Genomic DNA, 26979 nt, shown 5'->3' with positions numbered 1-26979 from the left:
CTGAATGAATTGAATTTATCGAAGTAAAATGTTTCAGAAAACTAAGACTTATACACTTATACTTATAGACTTATAGGTTGCGGAGTTCGCGGTCTGCTCGTGATGTCCTCGATGGTCGCTCAATGTATCAGAATTATCAAATCAAGCCAAAGAAGGCAGTGCAAACATTTGCTTTCCCACTGCGTTCAGTTTGTTTGTCTCATACAGAACGAAACTGCGCAGTTATCAACAAGTGAACAATGTTTGATGTCACTAAAGCTACGCGCGTTCAATGACTGGTTTAGGTTAGTGTAGAGCTGAAGCGTTGCGAAGAACTTTCTTTTTGTGTAAACAGGGCCTACGGGTAAATGAAATGCTGAATTTGACATCACATCGTGCTAGAAGTATTCAGATGTGGGGATTGTGCATCTTTTGACATATCTAAGAGTGAAAAAAAAGAAAGATCAATACGTAGTCTTTCCGTTGCAGTGCTCAGTGTGGACACTGCAAGGAATATTCAACGTGATATGTTCAGGCAAACTAATGCATCGTCAACTTGCAGCTATACCGAAACTACATCCATAGTGAAATGAGCTCTGTTTCTGCCTTTCTGTTTAGTGAAGATCAGTTTGCTACGTAATAAATATAGTTGATTGTCAAGTAGTTTGGAAAGCGTCAAACATGCTTCAAGGGCTTTCTCTTCCCTCTCCAAGCATGTGCACTAAGATCAACAGCATAGGAGCGACCATCAACGGCTCTGGAAGCGAGAGACATTTCTCAAGGGACGAGACGAGAACAAGCTTTCCAGGTGGGTGGTGGTGAGTTCGACACTGCCATTCTTGTAAATGGCTGTCATAGTGCTTATGTAGATTAGTTTCGCCGGAGGCGACATATCGAGGGGGTACTGTGAATTTCTTAGAGCTGGTTGTCAGCACGTTGGCTGAAACAAGCAATGCAGGTCGGTCGTACCACAAGTTGTTTCACGTGATGTCTACGGCAGTCTTCTAAAGCTTATTAAACTAAATGTAAACTTAACGAATCTCGGGGAATAACTTTTGCTGCAGTGCGACATATCTGAATGCTACTCGGGATAGTGATAGGCAAGGTAATGTAAAAGTAGTTTCCCTTTCTGAAATTTAGCAGAAATTCTGCTACGCGTGAAGGACGCCTCGCTGGATGTTTCTATGATTACCATATTGTTCCCCTATGGTTCAACGAATTCAATCTATAGGTAAATTTAATCTTTAAGGTTGCAGCTTGAGCCCCCTTGCACCACCAAGAGACTGGCGCCTCTTGAATGAGCGATCCGACAAGCGGATGCAGTTAAACCCGTGACGGATATATCGGTATTTTGTCGCACAAATTCACAACAGTGAAAAAAAAAAACTAACGCCTTCCGAAAGTTTTAATACACATGGATACAATCAAGAAATCTTTTCATTACGGAAGGTCATTTGAGACAATCAGACATACTATATATACAATTCGCACAATATATAACAATTTCTGAGCACAAGGACTACAATTGTAACGACATAGCAGCGTCAGTTTACAATGCGATGGTTTATTTACTTATCGAAGCATGCCTTGTGCCATTGTTTTCATTTATTTTTCGGCGGCGCAATAAAGGATTATTGGGTAATAAATTATCAGCCGCAGAAATAACACCAGAGTAAGTAGGAACGGTGTGGATTAAGTTATTGAGCAGCTGATAAGGTATATGACAAATAAATATTAATATGTAAAATGCACAGCGTAGACTGTGTAGTTTTAGAAATAGCGTCTTTGCGTACCCAAAAGGTCTCACCCTTTGTGCGCTGTTATGTACCCAATTTTCGTTCTTTGTATAACTTTTTGCGTCGTTTTCAAATCCGCATGGCTTGTTTGAAGCTTGCCTTACTTCTCGTCGCTCGCTTCCTTTCTTTTCGGCGAGCTTCTTCCTGAAACTTGCCTCACTGCCACCTCGCCTCGTATTAGCTCGTGATAAATTTTGCCAGCTGAATACATCGTGCATCTAGGTATTCGATGCACGAGGTACTCAGTTCAGGTACTCGGCTATTCAGAGGTATTGAACACAACGTTCATGAAGGTGCGCCCCCTCCATTATAGAACGAGGGCGAACATTTGTTCGAATCAGTCAGTTTCGCCGAATGAAATAGTTAAGCGCGATTTTTCTCCTAGTTTGTAGCGACTGCACTTGGCTGTCCGTGCGCCTGAGGAGTAGGCGGGTGGCGCGCTTTATTTTGGAAGTAACCTGCGCCGGGTTCAAGCTTGGAATGAGAGATGGCTCGGCCCTTTGCGTGTGCCGTCTCCCCGAGCGCCTCGTGTTGTTTCCGTTGGTGCGTGTGCGGTGGAAAGTACGCCTCCTTCTCAGCCTCGGACGTGTTCCGGCGAAGTACCGATGAGCGACATGCTCGGTGTTGGCTTTGTCGTTGGTGCTCACGCCGCGTTTGTAGCCTGTGCACACTGCGACGTCTGCAGCCGCGGTAGAGGCGAGCTCGACGCCTCTTTTCTCTTATTTCTCGTAGTCGCCGGGATGTTCCGTATGAAATCCAAAAGCCATATGAATGAGCGATTCGAACGTCGTGAGTAACGGCTTGATGCGCATTATCTTCCCAAGCGTTCAATATTTAGGTTAGGTGGAGGTCACGTGATCAAACGTGTGCTTTGGAGGGATAGCGCGCGTCTTCTCCTCTATCGCTGCGCAGCTTTGTTCTTTAGGGAAATAAAAAGTTCACAAAATGAATGTTCTCAGCCGAATTAAGTGTCGTCAAATAATTAATATCGACGGTAGCAATGTTTCGACAAGGCTTGACTGCTTTTCACTTCTCATGACGAAGACAAATTCATTAGTCGAAACGCTGACTCTCGCATCATTCCTTGTTCCATGACTGCTAATCACTTTATTCTTCACGACGCTCACAGTCGTCGTGGCTGCAGAATAACGACTTAGCGAGTTATGCCGCAATAACTGCATTTAAGCATCGTTTTTAAGAGCGGAAATCGAGAGCATTCCCTGACTTGCTTCTCACGCTTCCCGGCAAATGTGTCGCATGAAACGATAATGCTTACCGGAAAACGCTGTCGGCGAATGCATGAAGGCGAGCTCTCTGGTAGAAACGTGGCCTCTTGCGTGGGCCGAAGATGGGCGGAGGCGAGCGCGATTTGGATGGCGTTACAAGGAACCGAGCGCGCCGTTGTATGAATGGTAGAAACACTTGAAACACTAGAAAGTCAGTATTTGAGTTTCTGCGTAACATAGTTACGTTTTCTCGTATATTCAAGGGCACTAAAACGTAACACTATTCCAAACGTTTCTATTCCAATTCTACCATCAGCTCTCCGCGATTGGTCAAAACTTTTTTGGACCACCCCCACTTTACCTGTCTGTCACGCGACGTCACGAAAACCGTGATAGCTCCCCATATAATATAACGTCCACAAACTGATTATGCATGATTTGACCGAACAAAAGAAAGAGTTATTTATGATTCGACGCCTTTTCATCATTAGCCCTCGGCTATTGGTCAAGAGTTTTCGGGCTGCAGACACTTCCCCTGCCTGTCACGCATCGTCACAAAACCGCAAAAACTCACCACGTCAAAGTGGCGTGTACGCGTTAAAGATACATTTATATGCCGATCAAAACTGAATTTTCTTCTGAATAGCCTCAGGCTGCCCCGTTCCGAAAGGAATAGAATATGGCTGCCACCAATCGCTTAGGCACTAGCTACTCGCAGTTGCCGGAGAGCATGGGTTTATTTGCGTGTAATAAAACCTTTGGCGTGGCCCTGTAACGTTTTCGAGCCATTTCGACACGTTTACAGCCTCGTTCTGGCAACTCTTCTTTGCTGAGGATCTGTTTTAGCGTCATTCTTAAGAGGAAGCTTTAGCTCGGGCCCAACTCTGACGCGGCCTATTCAAATACATGTAAAACGCAAAAACGCTTTTATGAGATAACCCCTAGACCGATTTTGATGAAATTTGTTGCATTTGAAAGAGAAAGTTAAATTCTAGTGACTGTCACAAGGAAGAAGACAGGACAGGCACAAGCTAACAATTGAGGTTTATTCGAGGAAAACACTTAAATATCAGACCATGCCAGCGCAGGCGCATCAGGGTATCAGCAGCAGAAAAGAAGAAAAAACACAATCAGAAAAAACCAATGGCGTGGCTCAGCTAAACTTATTATCTAGGAAACGTGCCTCCCTATGTAAAGCATGACCGATGTGTCACTGATGCATGCTTGTCCCTTCTTTTTTATATAATATGCCTCTAGAAGTTCTCGTGCTTTTTCGTTACTGCACTTGCGCAGGATCTTAACCTGATTGAGCAGAGGCCTGCATTTATGATCTAAGCAATGCATGGGTAAATGACGTTGCTCCCGGTTTATAATTGCCCTTTCGTGTTCTCGGATTCGCACGTTCAAACAACGGCCAGTCTGGCCTATGTAGGTTTTGCCGCATGTCAGGGGAATCTGATCAATTGCACTGATATTGCACTTGCGCAGGTTAAGATCCTGCTCAAGTGCAATAACAAAAAAGCACGAGAACTTCTCGAGGCATATTGTATAAAAAAGGGACAAGCATGCATCAGTGACACATCAGTCATGCTATTCAATAGGGAGGCACGTTTCCTAGATGATATGTTCAGCTGAGTCACGCCATTGGTTTTTTTCTGATTTTGTGTTTTCTATTCTATTCTGCTGCTGATACCCTGATGCGCCTGCGCTGGCATGGTCTGATATTTAGCTGTTTTCCTCGAATAAACCTCATTTGTTAGTTTGCGCCTGTACTGTCTTCTTGCTTGTGTTCGTCCACAAAGCTCAACCAATCTTTCCAAATACAATGAACCAACTTGCCCAAAAACGCATTCTGCTAAACAGAAGTGACGTCCTATGGACGAGGAGAGCGTTTGATCGGTCTATTGAGACAACCCTGTGAGTGACCGCCCGACGCTTGCTTTGGTGGTTACGCAAATTAGACGTCAGGAGATTGGAATAAAAACATATTGGAATAGTTTTACGTTATAGGGCCCCAAATTACAATGCGACGCTATCATGTCTGTAGGTTGTGAATAGGTCGTACTTAACGACTAACGGAGGCAGAGAGTGCCTGCGTGGTTGGGTATGCGTGTTTCGCCATGGTTTTTGGCTCACTGGACAGTGGTCGACCTAAGGCTGGACGCCAACGCTGGATTTTCTGCGACACGGATCCCTTAATGCTATCGCGTTATAACAAACATATGTAAATTGCATTGTACCCACCACCGAGCCTGGTATTTCTAATATGGAATTTCTGCGGCACTAACTATATACGCAGTGCATTGGGAAATCATAATTGTAGTGCATCCAACGGCTCAGTTGTTGACTGGTGTTTTTCTCTTGCGTATATTTGATGAAGCGATATGGAGATTACGAGTTCGGATGTTTCTGAATGCGATATTCGATTTTTACGCTTTAGGAAGCGGATCAGCCCGGCCTTGCAGCGCCGACATTTTATAATTTACTGCGAAGGTCGTAATTATCAGACGCTCTTAGACTTCACACCAGCAATTTTTGGCCGTGTGCCAGAGCCACAGTCAGAAGAATTGCTGTCGTACTTACAATTCCGCAATAGCAGCGCAAGTGTTTCGTCACGTTCCTTTTAGCTATCACAGAGTTTCAGCGGTTGTGCTTACGAACGTTCGCAGCAATCAGTCGCATTCTGCGTCACAGGGAACTTTTTGAGGAGGAAGCTAGTAACAACCAGACTGGCAATCAAATTCTCTAGCGTAGGGCATATACACATAGCTAAAATACGGAACGCTTTACTCGGAGAAACCATAGTATTGGTGAAAACACATTGCAAGGAGATATTCCGAATGCTGTAGGCGTCATTGTAAAGCGGGGCTCTTTCCAAAGGACAAAAAAGAAAAGCGTTTATACGATTGTGAGGATAATGCCGCCTATGAAACGTTTACGCAGGGATAGAGCGTTCGGTGGCTGTGTAAACCGGGCCACACGTGGCCGAATGCAGCATTCAACGCCACAGCTGAGTTGCGATGTTCCTATTGGACGGATTTTTCACGACTGAGAGGATGGCGGAAAGCTACTGAACAGGATTGACAGCTTATAAATTTGACATGGCGCAAGTATCAAAATGCCTAATTAAGTCTGCTATTGTCATTTTTAGGTGTGCGTGGTTCATCGCGCAAACTGGAATTTATGCATCTAAACAACTCGGTTCATTGGTGTTTTCTGAGTCGTAACAATCAGTGAGCAGCTGTGTCTTTGATGATGAAATGACTGTGAGTGTTTCAGTAATAGTAGTAATTAAATGTTATTCGCATTTCGTACTTTGCAGAAAAGCCAGTCGAAGTGTATCTGCGAGACCGGGCAGCTCGGGAGCGAACAGCAGGCAGGCCCCGCAGCAACGGGCGCCTGAAGACCACAGCCTTCCGTCTACCTTCCGCGAGGGTGAATGCCATCGCAGATGGTAGACGCGGTCCGAGTGAAACCGAAGCGAACAGTGGTTGTGTCTGAAGCCACGCGCGGATCCCGAAGACTGGCCTTGCACAGGTTAGTGGAAAGTCACGCCTGCCGATAACAGTAGGTTCAACTTGGCCACCCTGAAACTTCTTCGATGTTCTGGTACGAGAGCCATGTTGTTGCTGTGTCCCGTAAAATCGTGTTGGTCACCTGCCTGGATGTTATTTTTCTTGATCAATTTGTGTATGCGTCTCACATCTACTTTGTCCCCCCCATCACCATAACCCTTTTTTACTCGAAATGAATGGCATGTTAGTTTCGTAAGGTAAAGCTGGGTTCAGTATCATTGAAATACTATAGAAATAAAGCATTTCTTTGATAGTCCAACTGTAATGGACAAGGCCTAGTAAAATATCACATCATTGAGTGTGTCTATTATAGTTTGTTACCCCAGCCAGCAATTCAGAAACAATAATTGTGTGGTTTATCCTCCGGAAACAGCACAGATGATTATCAAGGACGGCAAAATCGTAGAACCAGCCCAAGAGCGTAAATCTTACGGAACATTCGCAAGTATGAAAGCTATGTGAAATGTCCCGCTGACATTACATACTCTGTCAAAACACATCGATTATTTAATGACCTTGTTTTATCTCCCAAAGAAGCACAGCATCGACAAGGGGTCGGGGTTAGGGGTCGGGTCGACAGTAAAAGATTCGCAGAATTTAAAAACGATACAACATCGGAATAGTTTTTTGTGGCGTCAAAAAGCGCCTACAGAGCTGACTAATTGCTGCCTTTGACGTCAGACGGGCATGTCGGTTACGTAGCGATGTGGGAAAGGCGATTACATTGTAATCTTTATAGTTCACCAAAAGAAAAATGGCCGCATGCATGCAGTGTTTAGGGTACTAAGGGAACTTATTGGTACCGTGAGCGTGTACAATGGGGCTAGTGTCGGTATTGGCAATAAAGCGTCACCGTGATATTAAGCTCGAAAATGTGCTTGCGGCGTTTTCTAGTGCATAGTTGCTTTTCAAAACTACCAGAAATAAACTAATCAACGAAACATTTCCTGATTTTGTCTTCATGTCAAGCACGCTTGTGTTGTGTTATGTTAAACGAAAGAAAAGAAAACATGAGACAGAAACCACCGAAAACAATCAATGTCAGCGATAGCTTTATTCTATGACATACTGCATATACGCATGCTATTCGTGAATCGGGAGATATTACGGGCACGTCAGCAGACGTACGAAGGGCCAATTTCACTGCCAAAAACAATGCAAAATGACACCACGGCACGGTATGTCTTGTTTGAATCACATCACTCCAGTTGAATCACCGTAGCCGCCGCCACTATCTCTAATCCATAGTATTCTGGCTGCAACGTCGTTGCAGTGGCTATCTGTCAAGCGTCTGCACTCGACGCGGAAGTGTGTGGTGCGATTGTGGTACTGTCATTTAATATATTTAAGGCTACATAGCTATGATTATCTAGGCATTCTGGGAGACTGGCCGCGGTATGTGCTCTATCGGCCACATACACAGTGGCGCATATTGTCTGTTTGGGAAGACAGCACCCAGCACAACAGCTACCAGCCCATCTTGACTTCCCTTCCATATACAGCTAGCGACTTACGAAAAGCTATCACTTTACAATTGTTTCTGTTAAATGGATGACGAATGAAAATGGTCTGGGTCAAGGTTACTCTGATAACCGCGTAGCGCTGGTCGATACTCCACTCACATTGAGTTTGGCCTGCACTGATTCCGCAAGGCTCGCATGCCAGGTAGTGGATCGGGAGTAGCTGACCGTTGTGCCAGGTACCCCATACACGCCCGGCAGTCGTGGCACTTACAGCCACCCTGCATCACGGGTGCCGGTCTCGTTCCTGCTCAGTGGAGCCTTGTTAACTGCCTTGACCGCTGGCTCGGCCGCGTCTGATCTCGTTGGCTCGTCGCCAGTACCTCCAGTTCTCCTCGGTCACTTCTCTCGCCGCCACAGGTTTAATTTTCCTGCTAAGCATTCTTTGGCTGTTCCTAGGCACCTCGTCATAGCGGAGCTTGTCTTTCATTGTTCTGGGCGTCTTCAATAAAAAAGAAATTTGCCTGGTGCTGGAATGAAACGCCCCCATCGTAATGCATTAAGTCGATGCACCTCAGCGACACTGCCACGATTCGCTTTTTCTTCGCACGTCTTTCGATTCGCACGCACACTTCTCTCTCGCGCTGACATGAACTAGCCTTTCATACAGAACTCTAGAGCTCATCGCATAACGCGAGCTTGAGCACGTGCACACGCACCTCGTTCCATTTCTCCACGGACTCGCGGGAATGAAATGCGCGAATGAGGGTCAATTTAGCCACTGTACTTCAGTTGCTTATAAAAGCAAGAGCATGTCAGCTTCTACCGTTCTTTCCCCGAGGCTGCTGTAACGTTTCAGGGCGCTGTGTTAGGCTGAACCGCCCAAGTCGTAATGAAGCGGGCTGTAAAGATTATTAGCCAGAAAAAAGTTTGTCGCCATGCCATCGCCTTTATACTTAAGTCGCCGCGGTCATCATCTCGCGTCACACACGTATGCAGCTGCTGCTTTGAGGGCCCCTAAGCGACCTCTGAAAATTTTTGTGTGCATATCTTGAACAAAGACGCCCATGGCGTCGATAATGCCGCGACGCTAATATCTGGCGAATGCACCAGCGCTACACAAGGCGGGAACACCAACAGTGAAAATACAATTTGTGAAGGTAGGTTTGACAGCGAAGCTGTCAATAACTAAAATGAGTACCGATTGCGACGTAGCTTGAAATCATTCACATGACGACATTCTTGTGCACTTTTAACTAATTATTAGCCTAAGACGTATCAATGGTCTGCGACTTGGATTGCGCCGCTGCTTCGTGGACCTACAAGTAGTGGACAGAGAGAAGCGAAATATTCGCCACGTCTGGTATGCACGCTGCTCTTCAGGAGTCCTTACTACACGTGGCCTTCCCATAGCACTGTCCCAACACAAAGCAGTTGCTAGGCGGGTTCTTCTTTTATGTGGGAAACTGTAGTTACGTCACACCGTTATTGTTTGCTATAGTCAAGCTGCCGTCACCGCGGCAGCTTGCGCACGAGTAATAGTTACCGGGAAACGTATGCGGGAAGCGCTACATGTTTCGCATTGCATGTTGCCGCCGGAGGGCCTTATTATCAATTATGTGAATCGCATGCTCGTTTTCAGCTTCCTATGTATAGAAATGTAAGCTGTTCTCTGTGTGGTATGCGGGATTCCAAGTTCCTAAAATCCCAAAACACTCACCAAAGTGAGTGCTTGCAGTATAGAGAAGCATATTGGTAAAGGACTTCCATAGAGTACTGCGGCCGGGTTACTCCACTGCCGCCAGCGCCCCGTACGGCTGGTCAGGCCGCCAATTTTGGCTTTCATAATTTTGGACGTGTGGTTAAATCTCTTCTTTAATTTCTCTTTCGACAGCACGGCTCTCGATTCTAGTTTATCTAGCACTTTTAAAATGTTCAACTACGTCGTCTATAGTGGAGCGCAAGAGCTTTAGTGTTAATTTAAATTTTAGGCATGCCGCATATACAGACCTAATGACCTCGTGGATCGCAACCTTTTTGCTGGAAAAAGCGCCAAGATTCTCGAAGAGCCCAAGCAAGGCTGAATTAGCTTATGCAAATCAGAAAAATAATGCTGTGAGAGCTGTTCATATTGCAATCTTCTGCCGTTTTTCAGCCGCGTTTCTCAGTTGTTTACAATAGGATGGCGTGGTTCCGTAAAAAACGTTCTTGCTTACATTGGGAACCGCAAAGAAAAATGACTGGATCACAAACATGATAAAGACAGACCAGAGACACATACCGCACCAAAAGTGTTTTGGCCATAACCAGCAACGCGTCAAGCCCTTGCGAACCGGCCCAGGCCCATGCATCGTGTATGTACAGTGAAATAAACAGCCTCCACGCAATGATTCCGAATGACAAATCGATGCACGTATGTCAGTGGGTGATCGTTTGGGTCGAATTAGTGTGTCGCCGCAAGCGATATATCTGCCACGTAAGCCATGCTTTTTTTCATTCCCGACATATCCACACTGAAATCGCCTACAACGACCACAGCGGTAGTGTCATCGCACCTAACCGACGCAGAGTAGCCATGAACCTTACGGGGCTATGAGGCATCGCATTTTCGCTTGCTTACGGGGGTACGGAGCATTGACGATGACTGTTTCTTAAAAAGAACAGAACGCGGGCTTGCTCAGTTTTGTGTCCTTGTAGCTAATGCGTCGTGAAGCTGCTGTCTTACTGAACGTACTGCCGTAAATTCATACCCACTTGTTATTTACCGTTGCTTTTCTCATTGCACAGCTGTCGCATTGGTAATAATTTTTTTTTTATCTCGACCTTTTATTACATGTCACGTTTCATTCCATTGGATGAAGACCGTTCAAGGGATAGGGCAAGATGTGAGTGAAAAGTCAGAGTATACCAACTCCTCAGGAGGGCGCTACCGACGGCGTCTATTGCCAGCAAAAAAGGCTGTCAAGTAACAGTGAGTTTCCATTGACATTCTTATTGACCTGCTTCTGTTGCTTGGATTTGCCGGGTGTAGCAGGTCGCGTTTTTGGTGTTGGTGACGACCAATGATGTTCGTTAGACAAATTTGTTATGCTTCGCAATTTGCTGAATGATTGCGCCGTTGAGTAGGTCACGTATACATGCAGGTATACGCCCTAGAAAGCCGTCGCTTCTTGTCCTTGTCCGTAGTTGCACAGCCAGTGTTAATTTGCACCTGTCAGCAGCATAGTTACCAGATAACCAGATAACGTCGGCTACTGACAGTTTGCATGTAGATATCTGGCATAATAAGTGGCGTCAGCATCCTCCACGGTTCTCGAATGGTTGGGGAGCCGCAGCATCACTTGCTGTTCCAGGTTACATTAGCACATGGTCTGCAGTGACTTCAACGCACCGAAAGTAGCAGTGCTCATTTCATACTAGCCACCCTGGTTCCATCAAAACTTTATATAATAAATATCTGCCCCGTCTCTTCGTGCTTGCTGTTCCCTGTGGCTGTGCTGTTGCGTTGCTGACGTCGACGTCACGAATTCCGTACCGGCTGCTGTACCCACATTTTGGTGGTGGCGAAATGTAAAAGGGTCAACCGCTTTGATTTACGTGCAGGTCAAATAACCACAGTTGGCCAAAGTTTGTGTGGCCTCGTAATCATGTGTGATTTTGTCGCATAAGACCTTGTAATTCTTTTTATAATTTTGGACATGGGACGTCATGCGTTGCACACGCACACGCACACGCACGCGCGCGTACGCGCACACACACACACACACACACACACACACACACACACACACACACACACACACACACACACACACACGCGCGCGCACACGCACACAGACACAAACAGACACACACACACAGTAGTGCTACCCTAGTCAGTCTGGCACGTGGGTGCTTCATACTCGCACGCGTGTCCGGGGCACGTGCAACCCAAGCGGTGACCAGAGGAGTGCAAAAGGTTCTCGTGTCCTCGCGGCGGGGGCCTCATAGCAAATACATTATAATGAAACTGCATTTGCACACACAGCATGGAAAGTGTGTTCCTGGACGCATTACTCTGCTTTCAAATGTTAAAAAATATGGAAACACGTTTTTTTGCGTGAAATTCTCAATTTGGATGTAATACAGTTGTCTGCAGTGGTCTGGTATGTTCATCGTTTGCACATAGCGTTGGGGATTACTAATGGGCGTCGTCTTCTTTCTGCATAAAAACTTGAATGTTGCGCACTATCGGCCTGCGGTGCTTCATGGAAACGTCTTGTACCGTTGGGCAAGCCGCACGAGGACAGCCAACCAAGCTCATACAAAGTAATTTTTGCTGGAATTATTTAGCAACCATCGCCAGGACAAAATACTCCGGCGACCTAACTCGCTATAGATATTCAGCTGCTCATATCGGACAACCAAGGTCGCCGCATCATGAGGCGATTCGGTGCAGACGTATGAGTGACCATGAAGTTTGTGAATGTACACAGCACAACTTCGGCGAGTTGAATGTGAAACCATTTTCGATTCCAAGTGATGCATTGTACATTGACAAACTTCATGGTCACTCGTATGTCTGCACCGAACCGCCTCATGATGCCGCGACCGTTGTTGTCCGACATTGGCTTACTGTTGCTGTTGTTCGCATCAAAACAACATATCGCGACTAATATACCTGTATATGCAGGGTAGCGCACCCTCGGGTGCCCTTAAATGGAGAAACTTGTGGAAGGGCAGGATGTATTGAACTTTTTCTCTAAGTAGGCGGATGATTTAAAGTGTTTCAACGCCTTAGTGTTGACACGTAAAATTAGTTCACTTAGTAAGATAAGTGCACCTTAGGTGCTACGGACTCGAAACAACGTACGCTGTTTCTTCAAATAAGCGCCAAGGCAAGTACCGCTCGCAAAAATTGCCCGTATGAATGCTTATGTGCTGCGCCCGTAAAACGTAGTCGTAGCCTGAGCCTTAGGTTCAGCTGGCGCCTTTGGTGGTAGTACTGTCGATGGCGCCGAAGCACACTGTCCAATGCTCGGCATTGTTTTTAATCAATCCATTTTATTTTAGTTTGACGGCGGACAGAACCATAAAAGCTCGAAGTTGTTTTCTTTTCGTCCCTATCCGCCGATTTTTTGTCGCCATGGTGCCGCATTCTCGTCGTTAGGTCGCCATCCCATCCACAGGTCTCAACTTCGAGGAAGGAAAACTGGGAAGAAAAGGAAACATTTTCCAACCCCGGTGGTTTCATCTCAAATCCCAACGGCAATACGCAGATGGCAGGTGGGCGCCGCTAAAGCGCTGGAGTGCAGATTCGGTACTTGGCATGTGCGCTTGATTTTGCTTGCCAGGCAGACTCTGGAGAAAGTGGTATAGTGTCTTTACATGGATTAAGGAAGATCAGAGGCGCCATAGTGCAGAAGGCCAGGACACCGCTCTCTGCATAACAAAGAAGACGGTTGTTCCGGAGGATGGCGGTGTCTGGAAGGGTCCGGAATTCTAACAAAGTTCAAAAAGCTTGCTTCAGGTTTAAAACCTAGGTAAAATCTTGGGTCTCATATGTCAAAACCACGATCAGCATAAGAGGCAGGCTGTAGTGGAGAGGGAGTGGGGCGCTGAGGATTATGTTGAACACCTGGAAATTTTTAGCGTGCGTCGAACGTACGACAAACGAGCGTGTTTTTTTGCATTTTGCTCTAATCGAAATGCCGTCGTGGCGGCCGAGACTTCACCGGCCAGCCAGAGCCCAGAAGCGATACGCCATAGCAAATGGGATACCGGGGCGGGTGCTTCATGCTTGAATTGAACGTGGTGCAAACATTTTTTTTTCATGTTGGTTACCGTGAAAGTGCACCATTTACGGTTGACCTGCAGGCTTCGAGCGAGCCTCATTGGGGAAAATGGGCGCCTACCCCAAGCAAACAGCGACGCCGCCCGAAGCCTACAGTGGGGTACCGAAGACTCCAGGTCCCAAGGGGGTGAGGAGCCCGCCAAGAAGGGTACGTTTGTGGTGAGCATCTATATAGGAACTGACTGGCGCGTAGAATTACTCAGTGCTACAGGACATAAGTGAGCACTGCTGCCACAAAGTATTGCAATACAAGGGAGCTATGCAGCAAGGCCCGAGTTTGTCATGGTTCTTGATCAGCGTGAGCTCTCGCGACGCTGTGATATGAATGAGCTGATGTATCCAGACATGAAATTATACCCTCGGCACGCCTCCAATTTCATTGGCTATTCGAGACTCACTCTTGGGTTATCGTAACTTGGACGTTACGTCATGGGTGGTGAAAACGTCACGTGGTTGAACCGTCCGTGCCTTCTTTTCATTTATATATCGTTCCACCCAGTGCAGAACGCGCCAGAGCTATACGATAGCTCCTTCTTTCTTTTATAAAGGCTTTTCGCCACGCAACGTTCATGAAGGGGTAATCCTTCACTAGAACGAGAGCGAGCAATTTTCCGAATCACTCACTCCGGCCGAATCAGACAGTTAAGCGCGCGTTATTCTCCTAGTTTGTAGCGGCTTCGCTTGGCTGTCCGTGCGCCTGATGAGTGCCCGGGTGGCGCGCTTTATATTGGAGATAATCTGCGCCGGCTTCAAGCTTGGAATGAGAGATGGCTCGTCCCTTTGCGTGTGCCATCTCCGCGAGCGTCCAGTGTTGTTTCCGTCGCTGCTTCTACGGTGGAAAATACGCCTCCTCCACAGCGTCGGACGGGTTCAGGCGAAGTGCCGATGAGCGACGTCCCCGCTGTTGGCTTTGTCGTTGGAGCTCACGCCGCGTTTGTAGCCGGTGCACACTGCGACGTCCGCAGCCGCGGTTGAGGCGAGCTCGACGACTGCTTTCTGTTTCTCGTTTTATTTCTCGTTGTCGCCGGGTTGTTCCGTGTGAAGTCCAAATGGCATACGAATGAGCGACTCTTGCATCGTGGATGGCGGCTTGTTGCGCATTATCTTTCCGAGCGTTCAATATTCAGGTTAGGTGGAGGTCACGTGGCCAAACGTGCGCTTTGGAAGGAGAGCGCGCGTCTTCTCCTCTATCGCTGCCGTAGGTGCGAATGACTGCGCGCGGGTGACATTTACGGGGTCCGCCGGCCGAATCTGACTGTCTGTAATCACTGGTAGCTGCAGTGATGAAGGGCGAGCAGGGATGGCTGCTAACTTCGTTCGCGCTGTCCTTGTGCGCCCCTAGGGTTGCAGATGGCGTAATAGCTAATTGGAGATTTCGCTGACGGAGACCATTTTAATAGTGGACATAAAGATAGGGCAGATAGTGATCACGGCTCTAGTTAGCGGATTCACAGTGAATCGCGCGGCTGTACCACCCTTTGGTCCCCGCGGCCGGCGTTGGGACAGTGAGTGCTTGTGGTCATCCAGTTGGATATTTAAAGGTTAACATGATCACTATGCTATTACACTATGCTTGTTATTTTAATTAGTAAGTGAATTTTCGCTACAGTTGATCTGGCCGATATAAGGAATAGAGTCGTCTAAGGGCCACACCTTTTTGCCGCCATTTTCGCGAGCCTTACATGGCTCGATTACATGATTACGAGAAAGCGTTTGATTCAGTCGAAACCTCAGCAGTCATGGAGGCATTACGGAATCAGGGTGTAGATGAGCCATATGTAAAAATACTGGAAGATATCTATAGCGGCTCCACAGCCACCGTAGTCCTCCATAAAGCAAGCAAAAAAATCCCAATAAAGAAAGGCGTCAGGCAGGGAGATACGATATCTCCAATGCTATTCACAGCGTGTTTACAGGAGGTATTCAGAGACCTGGATTGGGAAGAATTGGGGATAAAAGTTAATGGAGAATACCTTAGTAACTTGCGATTCGCTGATGATATTGCCTTGCTTAGTAACTCAGGGGACCAATTGCAATGCATGCTCACTGACCTGGAGAGGCAAAGCAGAAGAGTGGGTCTAAAAATTAATCTGCAGAAAACTAAAGTAATGCTTAACAGTCTCGGGAGAGAACAGCAATTTAAAATAGGCCTCGAGGCACTGGAAGTCGTAAGGGAATACATCTACTTAGGGCAGGTAGTGACGGCGGATCCGGATCATGAGACGGAAATAATCAGAAGAATAAGAATGGGCTGGGGTGCGTTTGGCAGGCATTCCCAAATCATGAACAGCAGGTTGCCATTATCCCTCAAGAGAAAAGTATATAATAGCTGTGTCTTACCAGTACTCACCTACGGGGCAGAAACCTGGAGGCTTACTAAAAGGGTTCTACTCAAATTGAGGACGACACAACGAGCTATGGAAAGAAGAATGATAGGTGTAACGTTAAGGGATAAGAAAAGAGCAGATTGGGTGAGGGAACAAACGCGAGTTAATGACATCTTAGTTGAAATCAAGAAAAAGAAATGGGCATGGGCAGGACATGTAATGAGGAGGGAAGATAACCGATGGTCATTAAGGGTTACGGACTGGATCCCAAGGGAAGGGAAGCGTAGCAGGGGGCGGCAGAAAGTTAGGTGGGCGGATGAGATTAAGAAGTTTGCAGGGACGGCATGGCCACGATTAGTACATGACCGGGGCTGTTGGAGAAGTATGGGAGAGGCCTTTGCCCTGCAGTGGGCGTAACCAGGCTGATGATGATGATGATGATGATGATGATGATGATACATGGCAGCGGGCCAGTTGACCTAATATTTGCAACTACGTGTGTGAAATCAGCTGTAAACCAAAGCGATAACCTCCTCTAGCCATCTATTAGACTAGTTTTTCTAGTCTTTAGCATTACGGACTGGAAAAAGCAGCAATACTGAGTCACCTGTCATTCAGCTGTATATTGCAAGCCGTTGTTTAAAGTCCGTAGGTTCTTTTTTTTCACTGTCAAAAAGCATGCAAAGCTATTGTAAGCGAGTTGAACACACGTGATAATTATTCTAAAGGTGTAGGCTATCCGTATCATTAAAGATAATTGTTGGCTACCTTCTCCTGCTGAAAAAATTTAAATTTTGTGCTGTGTATATATTTAAATGTATTGTTTGTGAATGGTGTTCACAGTGGAAATTTTCGAAGGTAGAAAATGCGGATGAGGTTCGTTCGTGCTTCTAATGCTCAACTAAAGAAAGGCAACTAAAAAGAAACCTGAAGTGATGCGGCTAACAGAACTCTGATAATAACACTTTAGGGGCGTGGGCTGGCTTCGGCCGTAGTGGGCGCCTATGGTGACAAGAGAAGTCGCAAGGACGGAAGCGAAGTTCCGGATAAAATGAATATTATATTTCGTTGTGATTTACACTTCACGTAAGTAAACTGAATTTTGCAACAGACGACGACATTGCTGAAGTCAGTACCATATTTTACTGGGATGTTAGATACGCATCGTTCCGTTGGCATTGGTGAAGAAAATTGGTGCCTTTCTTTAACCAATAAAAATTTGTGGACGCCTTAATTTGGGGAATCAGTTCACATAAATACGTAAACAGGCACACGTAAACGAATTAAGCATCGTAGTGTCACCCTGACTTCTTTTGAATGGAGTGTGCCGTGCTTTGGAACGAAATTACGTTTCATTGATACAATTGTTCGCATGCCCTATAGTAATTCATTCACTTCATTATTGCATTTTTCTCTTCTTTTGCTCTCTTTTGATCTGCAGGCAGAGCCGGGGGCAAGAACGGCAAGACTGAAACGAACAGCAGTGGCATGCCGAGAAACGTAAGCCATTGAATTGAATTCTGGTGTTTTACTTTGCCAAAACCACGAGTTCAGTGTGAGGCACGCTGTAGTGGGGGACTCCGGATTAACTATAGACCACTCTAGGGGATCTTTAACGTGGGCCCAATCCACGGGAAACGGGCGTTTTTTTTTTTTGCATTTTGCCCCCATCGAAATGCGGCCCCCGCGACCGGGATTTGATCCCGCGATCTCGCGCTTATATACACAAGCGACACACCATATAGCCGTTAAGACCACGTGGCGGGTGCGCAAGTTGTTCATGGCCACCTTTGAAATTACCTGCCCATGCTGGCTTCGGCTGACCGACGCCTCCTCTAACTACATACCCCTGAACGTGAGCCGCAAACGCGCTGCCACTCCCTCCTCTTCTCTCCTCCTTTTGGGCCGGCGTAAAGATCGATGGATGGATGGATGCTACGGGTGTCCCCTTTGGAACAGGGCGGCAGGTTGCGCCAACAAGCTCTTCTTATTACACTGCCTAATGTCCTGCCTACGTTAAAAGAGAAAAAAAAATGGAAAAGGAAAGAAGCAACCCACGATGAATTCCCATAACCAAATTTCCTAAACCCCTATTGTGAACTTTGTTTTATACACCCCCGTTGTTTGCTGTTTCTCTACTTTTCTTCCACCCTGCTCTCGCTGAACCCAAGTGCTTCAAGGAGGCCAGAAATGCCAAAAGCGACCGCTGGGCAGCTATCTTCCCATTCTAATAAAACGTCGTTTCCCTATAGCTTTACCGCAGCTAGCACTTGCTTCTTCGTCGTTGTTGTATCTCGATTTATATGTGCGTGTTCGAAGGCGTCCTATTCTCGCTTCGGAAAGTAATCGACTTCCTTTCCTGGTTTCGTTTTTTCCCTGTTTAGTATAGATACTCATAGCAAGTTTCTTTCCCATTGCCAGCACCCATGAGATTCTCTCAGCCTCTCTGACATTCCTCTTCACATTCTTTGTTGCCGTGTTGCCCAGCGTGCTGGTCGCATTCTTGCTGGTAAGCTTCCTAGTTCTTTTCCTGCACTGTGGTTCCGGTAGGCAGCGCCTCTCGCTTCGGCCAGTTGTAAACAGCCGCCCCGACGCAACTCTTGCAATCTCACAGCCCAAGCCTGCCGCTGGTCACGTGGTCACGTGAATCTAGGGAGGGCAGTGGCGAGCGCTACACCGCGGCGCCTCCTTGGAACGCGCGGCACTGCAGGCCGGCTTCTATGCTAAAGCAAGCGACGTTCGCGGTGGAGACGCTGACCTGACGTCACAGGTTTCCACTGGTTGCTATGACACGTTATTATGCAGGAGACGGTGTTATTGTCAACTATATTAAATTGGTACGACGACGAGTAGCGCATGTTAACGCTTTTCGAACTTTGATTTAATAAATGTCGGTGACGTGTCGCTTATATTGAACGGGGGTTACGCGCAAGCCTATGCACGCCGCGAAGACGGACAGCGAGCACCGCGGGCGTCGAAGCAAAGCGGGAAAGGGCGCGAACACGGTCGCCGTCGCTACATTGATCTCGACGATGCGACGCCTGGTGGGCCACAGGAAGGCGCATATTAACGCGATTGGTTTACGTGCCCTGTTTCGCACAAAATCTCGCGTCGGCGTCCAGCGAAGACCGTCTTGTGAGCACAAAATCATGCCTAAGCACGCATGCCTTGCACCACACTCCGTGTAGCGCCGGGAACTACTGAATGAATTGAATTTATCGAAGTAAAATGTTTCAGAAAACTAAGACTTATACACTTATACTTATAGACTTATAGGTTGCGGAGTTCGCGGTCTGCTCGTGATGTCCTCGATGGTCGCTCAATGTATCAGAATTATCAAATCAAGCCAAAGAAGGCAGTGCAAACATTTGCTTTCCCACTGCGTTCGGTTTGTTTGTCTCATACAGAACGAAACTGCGCAGTTATCAACAAGTGAACAATGTTTGATGTCACTAAAGCTACGCGCGTTCAATGACTGGTTTAGGTTAGTGTAGAGCTGAAGCGTTGCGAAGAACTTTCTTTCTGTGTAAACAGGGCCTACGGGTAAATGAAATGCTGAATTTGACATCACATCGTGCTAGAAGTATTCAGATGTGGGGATTGTGCATCTTTTGACATATCTAAGAGTGAAAAAAAAGAAAGATCAATACGTAGTCTTTCCGTTGCAGTGCTCAGTGTGGACACTGCAAGGAATATTCAACGTGATATGTTCAGGCAAACTAATGCATCGTCAACTTGCAGCTATACCGAAACTACATCCATAGTGAAATGAGCTCTGTTTCTGCCTTTATGTTTAGTGAAGATCAGTTTGCTACGTAATAAATATAGTCGATTGTCAAGTAGTTTGGAAAGCGTCAAACATGCTTCAAGGGCTTTCTCTTCCCTCTCCAAGCATGTGCACAAAGATCAACAGCATAGGAGCGACCATCAACGGCTCTGGAAGCGAGAGACATTTCTCAAGGGACGAGACGAGAACAAGCTTTCCAGGTGGGTGGTGGTGAGTTCGACACTGCCATTCTTGTAAATGGCTGTCATAGTGCTTATGTAGATTAGTTTCGCCGGAGGCGACATATCGAGGGGGTACTGTGAATTTCTTAGAGCTGGTTGTCAGCACGTTGGCTGAAACAAGCAATGCAGGTCGGTCGTACCACAAGTTGTTTCACGTGATGTCTACGGCAGTCTTCTAAAGCTTATTAAACTAAATTTAAACTTAACGAATCTCGGGGAATAACTTTTGCTGCAGTGCGACATATCTGAATGCTACTCGGGATAGTGATAGGCAAGGTAATGTAAAAGTAGTTTCCCTTTCTGAAATTTAGCAGAAATTCTGCTACGCGTGAAGGACGCCTCGCTGGATGTTTCTATGATTACCATATTGTTCCCCTATGGTTCAACGAATTCAATCTATAGGTAAATTTAATCTTTAAGGTTGCAGCTTGAGCCCCCTTGCACCACCAAGAGACTGGCGCCTCTTGAATGAGCGATCCGACAAGCGGATGCAGTTAAACCCGTGACGGATATATCGGTATTTTGTCGCACAAATTCACAACAGTGAAAAAAAAAAACTAACGCCTTCCGAAAGTTTTAATACACATGGATACAATCAAGAAATCTTTTCATTACGGAAGGTCATTTGAGACAATCAGACATACTATATATACAATTCGCACAATATATAACAATTTCTGAGCACAAGGACTACAATTGTAACGACATAGCAGCGTCAGTTTACAATGCGATGGTTTATTTACTTATCGAAGCATGCCTTGTGCCATTGTTTTCATTTATTTTTCGGCGGCGCAATAAAGGATTATTGGGTAATAAATTATCAGCCGCAGAAATAACACCAGAGTAAGTAGGAACGGTGTGGATTAAGTTATTGAGCAGCTGATAAGGTATATGACAAATAAATATTAATATGGAAAATGCACAGCGTAGACTGTGTAGTTTTAGAAATAGCGTCTTTGCGTACCCAAAAGGTCTCACCCTTTGTGCGCTGTTATGTACCCAATTTTCGTTCTTTGTATAACTTTTTGCGTCGTTTTCAAATCCGCATGGCTTGTTTGAAGCTTGCCTTACTTCTCGTCGCTCGCTTCCTTTCTTTTCGGCGAGCTTCTTCCTGAAACTTGCCTCACTGCCACCTCGCCTCGTATTAGCTCGTGATAAATTTTGCCAGCTGAATACATCGTGCATCTAGGTATTCGATGCACAAGGTGCTCAGTTCAGGTACTCAGGTATTCAGAGGTGTTGAACACAACGTTCATGAAGGTGCGCCCCTCCATTATAGAACGAGGGCGAACATTTGTTCGAATCAGTCAGTTTCGCCGAATGAAATAGTTAAGCGTGATTTTTCTCCTAGTTTGTAGCGACTGCACTTGGCTGTCCGTGCGCCTGAGGAGTAGGCGGGTGGCGCGCTTTATTTTGGAAGTAACCTGCGCCGGGTTCAAGCTTGGAATGAGAGATGGCTCGGCCCTTTGCGTGTGCCGTCTCCCCGAGCGCCTCGTGTTGTTTCCGTTGGTGCGTGTGCGGTGGAAAGTACGCCTCCTTCTCAGCCTCGGACGTGTTCCGGCGAAGTACCGATGAGCGACATGCTCGGTGTTGGCTTTGTCATTGGTGCTCACGCCGCGTTTGTAGCCTGTGCACACTGCGACGTCTGCAGCCGCGGTAGAGGCGAGCTCGACGCCTGTTTTCTCTTATTTCTCGTAGTCGCCGGGATGTTCCGTATGAAATCCAAAAGCCATATGAATGAGCGATTCGAACGTCGTGAGTAACGGCTTGATGCGCATTATCTTCCCAAGCGTTCAATATTTAGGTTAGGTGGAGGTCACGTGATCAAACGTGTGCTTTGGAGGGATAGCGCGCGTCTTCTCCTCTATCGCTGCGCAGCTTTGTTCTTTAGGGAAATAAAAAGTTCACAAAATGAATGTTCTCAGCCGAATTAAGTGTCGTCAAATAATTAATATCGACGGTAGCAATGTTTCGACAAGACTTGACTGCTTTTCACTTCTCATGACGAAGACAAATTCATTAGTCGAAACGCTGACTCTCGCATCATTCCTTGTTCCATGACTGCTAATCACTTTATTCTTCACGACGCTCACAGTCGTCGTGGCTGCAGAATAACGACTTAGCGAGTTATGCCGCAATAACTGCATTTAAGCATCGTTTTTAAGAGCGGAAATCGAGAGCATTCCCTGACTTGCTTCTCACGCTTCCCGGCAAATGTGTCGCATGAAACGATAATGCTTACCGGCAAACGCTATCGGCGAATGCATGAAGGCGAGCTCTCTGGTAGAAACGTGGCCTCTTGCGTGGGCCGAAGATGGGCGGAGGCGAGCGCGATTTGGATGGCGTTACAAGGAACCGAGCGCGCCGTTGTATGAATGGTAGAAACACTTGAAACACTAGAAAGTCAGTATTTGAGTTTCTGCGTAACATAGTTACGTTTTCTCGTATATTCAAGGGCACTAAAACGTAACACTATTCCAAACGTTTCTATTCCAATTCTACCATCAGCTCTCCGCGATTGGCCAAACTTTTTTGGACCACCCCCACTTTACCTGTCTGTCACGCGACGTCACGAAAACCGTGATAGCTCCCCATCTAATATAACGTCCACAAACTGATTATGCATGATTTGACCGAACAAAAGAAAGAGTTATTTATGATTCGACGCCTTTTCATCATTAGCCCTCGGCTATTGGTCAAGAGTTTTCGGGCTGCAGACACTTCCCCTGCCTGTCACGCATCGTCACAAAACCGCAAAAACTCACCACGTCAAAGTGGCATGTACGCGTTAAAGATACATTTATATGCAGATCAAAACTGAATTTTCTTCTGAATAGCCTCAGGCTGCCCCGTTCCGAAAGGAATAGAATATGGCTGCCACCAATCGCTTAGGCACTAGCTACTCGCAGTTGCCGGAGAGCATGGGTTTATTTGCGTGTAATAAAACCTTTGGCGTGGCCCTGTAACGTTTTCGAGCCATTTCGACACGTTTACAGCCTCGTTCTGGCAACTCTTCTTTGCTGAGGATCTGTTTTAGCGTCATTCTTAAGAGGAAGCTTTAGCTCGGGCCAAACTCTGACGCGGCCTATTCAAATACATGTAAAACGCAAAAACGCTTTTATGAGATAACCCCTAGACCGATTTTGATGAAATTTGTTGCATTTGAAAGAGAAAGTTAAATTCTAGTGACTGTTGGAAGCGGAATTTCGATTTAGGGCTTGAATTTTCCTAAAACGATTTTCAAATATTTGACCGTTTGAAAAAAATAGAAGCACGAAGTTTACAAATTGATAGCTATGCATCAAGAACTGATATCGCGGTTCTGTAAACGGCATCCATTCGATCATTCAAAGCGGACAAATTCAATATGTCATTTTACATCTTACATGAATTTGTTACGTTGGTTACAACGGTTTTACAAAAGTTGTATTTGCCTATGATCAAATTTTTTATATTCATGTGTAACATATCAATTTTGTCCGCTATGGATGTACTTTTAGATGCAATTCACAGAATTGTATTATAATTTTTAGTGGTTGAGTTACAGAGTTGTAAACTTGATAGTTTCGTTTTTTGAAAATTTTGGATTTTCGCCGATTTTTAGTAAAAGATTGACGACCTAAATCAAAAATTCGAAACCACCATTCACTAGATTTTAAGTTTTTCTTTTAAATGCAACAAACCTCGTCAAATTTGGTGCAGTGGTTGCCGAGAAAAACGAATTCTCCTTTTACATGTATTTAGATAGGAGCACTCGAGCTAAAGCTTCCTCTTAAGCTTCCGTTGCATGCCGCCGCGATTGTTGACGAGCCACCGCAAGCTATGTAAGGGAAAGCGGACCAATCGCAGACGCCGACACCACCCTCTTCATCCGGTTATCAATTTTCACTGCAGTGGCTCCGACCAATCGATTCCCTCTCCACTTGAGGGTGCTCCTCGCTACTTTTGAGCCAATTAGATCAAGCTGTTCAGTGTAGGCAATGTTATTCGTTTTTCAAGCAAACAGAAGTGACTTTGGAAAGATTGGTTGCGCTTTGTAGACGATCACAAGGAAGAAGACAGGACAGGCACAAGCTAACAACTGAGGTTTATTCGAGGAAAACACTTAAATATCAGACCATGCCAGCGCAGGCGCATCAGGGTATCAGCAGCAGAAAAGAAGAAAAAACACAATCAGAAAAAACCAATGGCGTGGCTCAGCTAAACTTATTATCTAGGAAACGTGCCTCCCTATGTAAAGCATGACCGATGTGTCACTGATGCATGCTTGTCCCTTCTTTTTTATATAATATGCCTCTAGAAGTTCTCGTGCTTTTTCGTTACTGCACTTGCGCAGGATCTTAACCTGATTGAGCAGAGGCCTGCATTTATGATCTAAGCAATGCATGGGTAAATGACGTTGCTCCCGGTTTATAATTGCCCTTTCGTGTTCTCGGATTCGCACGTTCAAACAACGGCCAGTCTGGCCTATGTAGGTTTTGCCGCATGTCAGGGGAATCTGATCAATTGCACTGATATTGCACTTGCGCAGGTTAAGATCCTGCTCAAGTGCAATAACAAAAAAGCACGAGAACTTCTCGAGGCATATTGTATAAAAAAGGGACAAGCATGCATCAGTGACACATCAGTCATGCCATTCAATAGGGAGGCACGTTTCCTAGATGATATGTTCAGCTGAGTCACGCCATTGGTTTTTTTCTGATTTTGTGTTTTCTATTCTATTCTGCTGCTGATACCCTGATGCGCCTGCGCTGGCATGGTCTGATATTTAGCTGTTTTCCTCGAATAAACCTCATTTGTTAGTTTGCGCCTGTACTGTCTTCTTGCTTGTGATCGTCCACAAAGCTCAACCAATCTTTCCAAATACAATGAACCAACTTGCCCAAAAACGCATTCTGCTAAACAGAAGTGACGTCCTATGGACGAGGAGAGCGTTTGATCGGTCTATTGAGACAACCCTGTGAGTGACCGCCCGACGCTTGCTTTGGTGGTTACGCAAATTAGATGTCAGGAGGTTGGAATAAAAACATATTGGAATAGTTTTACGTTATAGGGCCCCAAATTACAATGCGACGCTATCATGTCTGTAGGTTGTGAATAGGTCGTACTTAACGACTAACGGAGGCAGAGAGTGCCTGCGTGGTTGGGTATGCGTGGTTCGCCATGGTTTTTGGCTCACTGGACAGTGGTCGACCTAAGGCTGGACGCCAACGCTGGATTTTCTGCGACACGGATCCCTTAATGCTATCGCGTTATAACAAACATATGTAAATTGCATTGTACCCACCACCGAGCCTGGTATTTCTAATATGGAATTTCTGCGGCACTAACTATATACGCAGTGCATTGGGAAATCATAATTGTAGTGCATCCAACGGCTCAGATGTTGACTGGTGTTTTTCTCTTGCGTATATTTGATGAAGCGATATGGAGATTACGAGTTCGGATGTTTCTGAATGCGATATTCGATTTTTACGCTTTAGGAAGCGGATCAGCCCGGCCTTGCAGCGCCGACATTTTATAATTTACTGCGAAGGTCGTAATTATCAGACGCTCTTAGACTTCACACCAGCAATTTTTGGCCGTGTGCCAGAGCCACAGTCAGAAGAATTGCTGTCGTACTTACAATTCCGCAATAGCAGCGCAAGTGTTTCGTCACGTTCCTTTTAGCTATCACAGAGTTTCAGCGGTTGTGCTTACGAACATTCGCAGCAATCAGTCGCATTCTGCGTCACAGGGAACTTTTTGAGGAGGAAGCTAGTAACAACCAGACTGGCAATCAAATTCTCTAGCGTAGGGCATATACACATAGCTAAAATACGGAACGCTTTACTCGGAGAAACCATAGTATTGGTGAAAACACATTGCAAGGAGATATTCCGAATGCTGTAGGCGTCATTGTAAGGCGGGGCTCTTTCCAAAGGACAAAAAAGAAAAGCGTTTATACGATTGTGAGGATAATGCCGCCTATGAAACGTTTACGCAGGGATAGAGCGTTCGGTGGCTGTGTAAACCGGGCCACACGTGGCCGAATGCAGCATTCAACGCCACAGCTGAGTTGCGATGTTCCTATTGGACGGATTTTTCACGACTGAGAGGATGGCGGAAAGCTACTGAACAGGATTGACAGCTTATAAATTTGACATGGCGCAAGTATCAAAATGCCTAATTAAGTCTGCTATTGTCATTTTTAGGTGTGCGTGGTTCATCGCGCAAACTGGAATTTATGCATCTAAACAACTCGGTTCATTGGTGTTTTCTGAGTCGTAACAATCAGTGAGCAGCTGTGTCTTTGATGATGAAATGACTGTGAGTGTTTCAGTAATAGTAGTAATTAAATGTTATTCGCATTTCGTACTTTGCAGAAAAGCCAGTCGAAGTGTATCTGCGAGACCGGGCAGCTCGGGAGCGAACAGCAGGCAGGGCCCGCAGAAACGGGCGCCTGAAGACTACAGCCTTCCGTCTACCTTCCGCGAGGGTGAATGCCATCGCAGATGGTGGACGTGGTCTGGGTGAAACCGAAGCGAACAGTGGTTGTGTCTGAAGCCACGCGCGGATCCCGAAGACTGGCCTTGCACAGGTTAGTGGAAAGTCACGCCTGCCGATAACAGTAGGTTCAACTTGGCCACCCTGAAACTTCTTCGATGTTCTGGTACGAGAGCCATGTTGTTGCTGTGTCCCGTAAAATCGTGTTGGTCACCTGCCTGGATGTTATATTTTTCTTGATCAATTTGTGTATGCGTCTCACATCTACTTTGTCCCCCCCATCACCATA

At 46.1% G+C, this 26979-nt stretch overlaps 1 protein-coding gene across 2 annotated transcripts; it reads left to right on the top strand.

The window, feature by feature from the left end:
* The first annotated feature begins 6349 nt into the window (after positions 1–6349).
* On the top strand, positions 6350–26743 carry LOC142584897 (uncharacterized). 2 transcript variants are annotated; one of them, XM_075695227.1, is made up of 5 exons: positions 6350–6538; positions 13893–14017; positions 17638–17696; positions 20089–20193; positions 26570–26743. In XM_075695227.1, exons 1-5 carry the CDS (start codon positions 6441–6443, stop codon positions 26648–26650), a joined length of 468 nt encoding a protein of 155 aa, XP_075551342.1. In that variant the 5' UTR covers positions 6350–6440; the 3' UTR covers positions 26651–26743. The 2 variants fall into 2 exon arrangements, with proteins under 2 accessions (XP_075551342.1, XP_075551343.1); XM_075695228.1 differs by lacking the exon at positions 20089–20193.
* The last annotated feature ends 236 nt before the right edge of the window (positions 26744–26979 follow it).

The sequence above is a fragment of the Dermacentor variabilis genome, chromosome 6 (assembly GCF_050947875.1).
Source record: "Dermacentor variabilis isolate Ectoservices chromosome 6, ASM5094787v1, whole genome shotgun sequence".
In the NCBI taxonomy this organism is placed as follows: domain Eukaryota; kingdom Metazoa; phylum Arthropoda; class Arachnida; order Ixodida; family Ixodidae; genus Dermacentor; species Dermacentor variabilis.
Note: the sequence above shows the minus strand (reverse complement) of the source record. Positions and strands in the feature narration are given on the sequence as shown.

What these genes read in the sequence shown, in the direction of transcription:
- LOC142584897 (XM_075695227.1), top strand. Translation starts at nt 6,441, where the DNA reads ATGCCATCGCAGATGGTAGACGCGGTCCGAGTGAAACCGAAGCGAACA. An exon ending in TGAGGAGCCCGCCAAGAAGG is followed by an intron (nt 14,018 to 17,637) that starts GTACGTTTGTGG and finishes TTTGATCTGCAG; the next exon opens with GCAGAGCCGGGGGCAAGAAC. An exon ending in AGCTTTCCAGGTGGGTGGTG is followed by an intron (nt 20,194 to 26,569) that starts GTGAGTTCGACA and finishes CGTACTTTGCAG; the next exon opens with AAAAGCCAGTCGAAGTGTAT.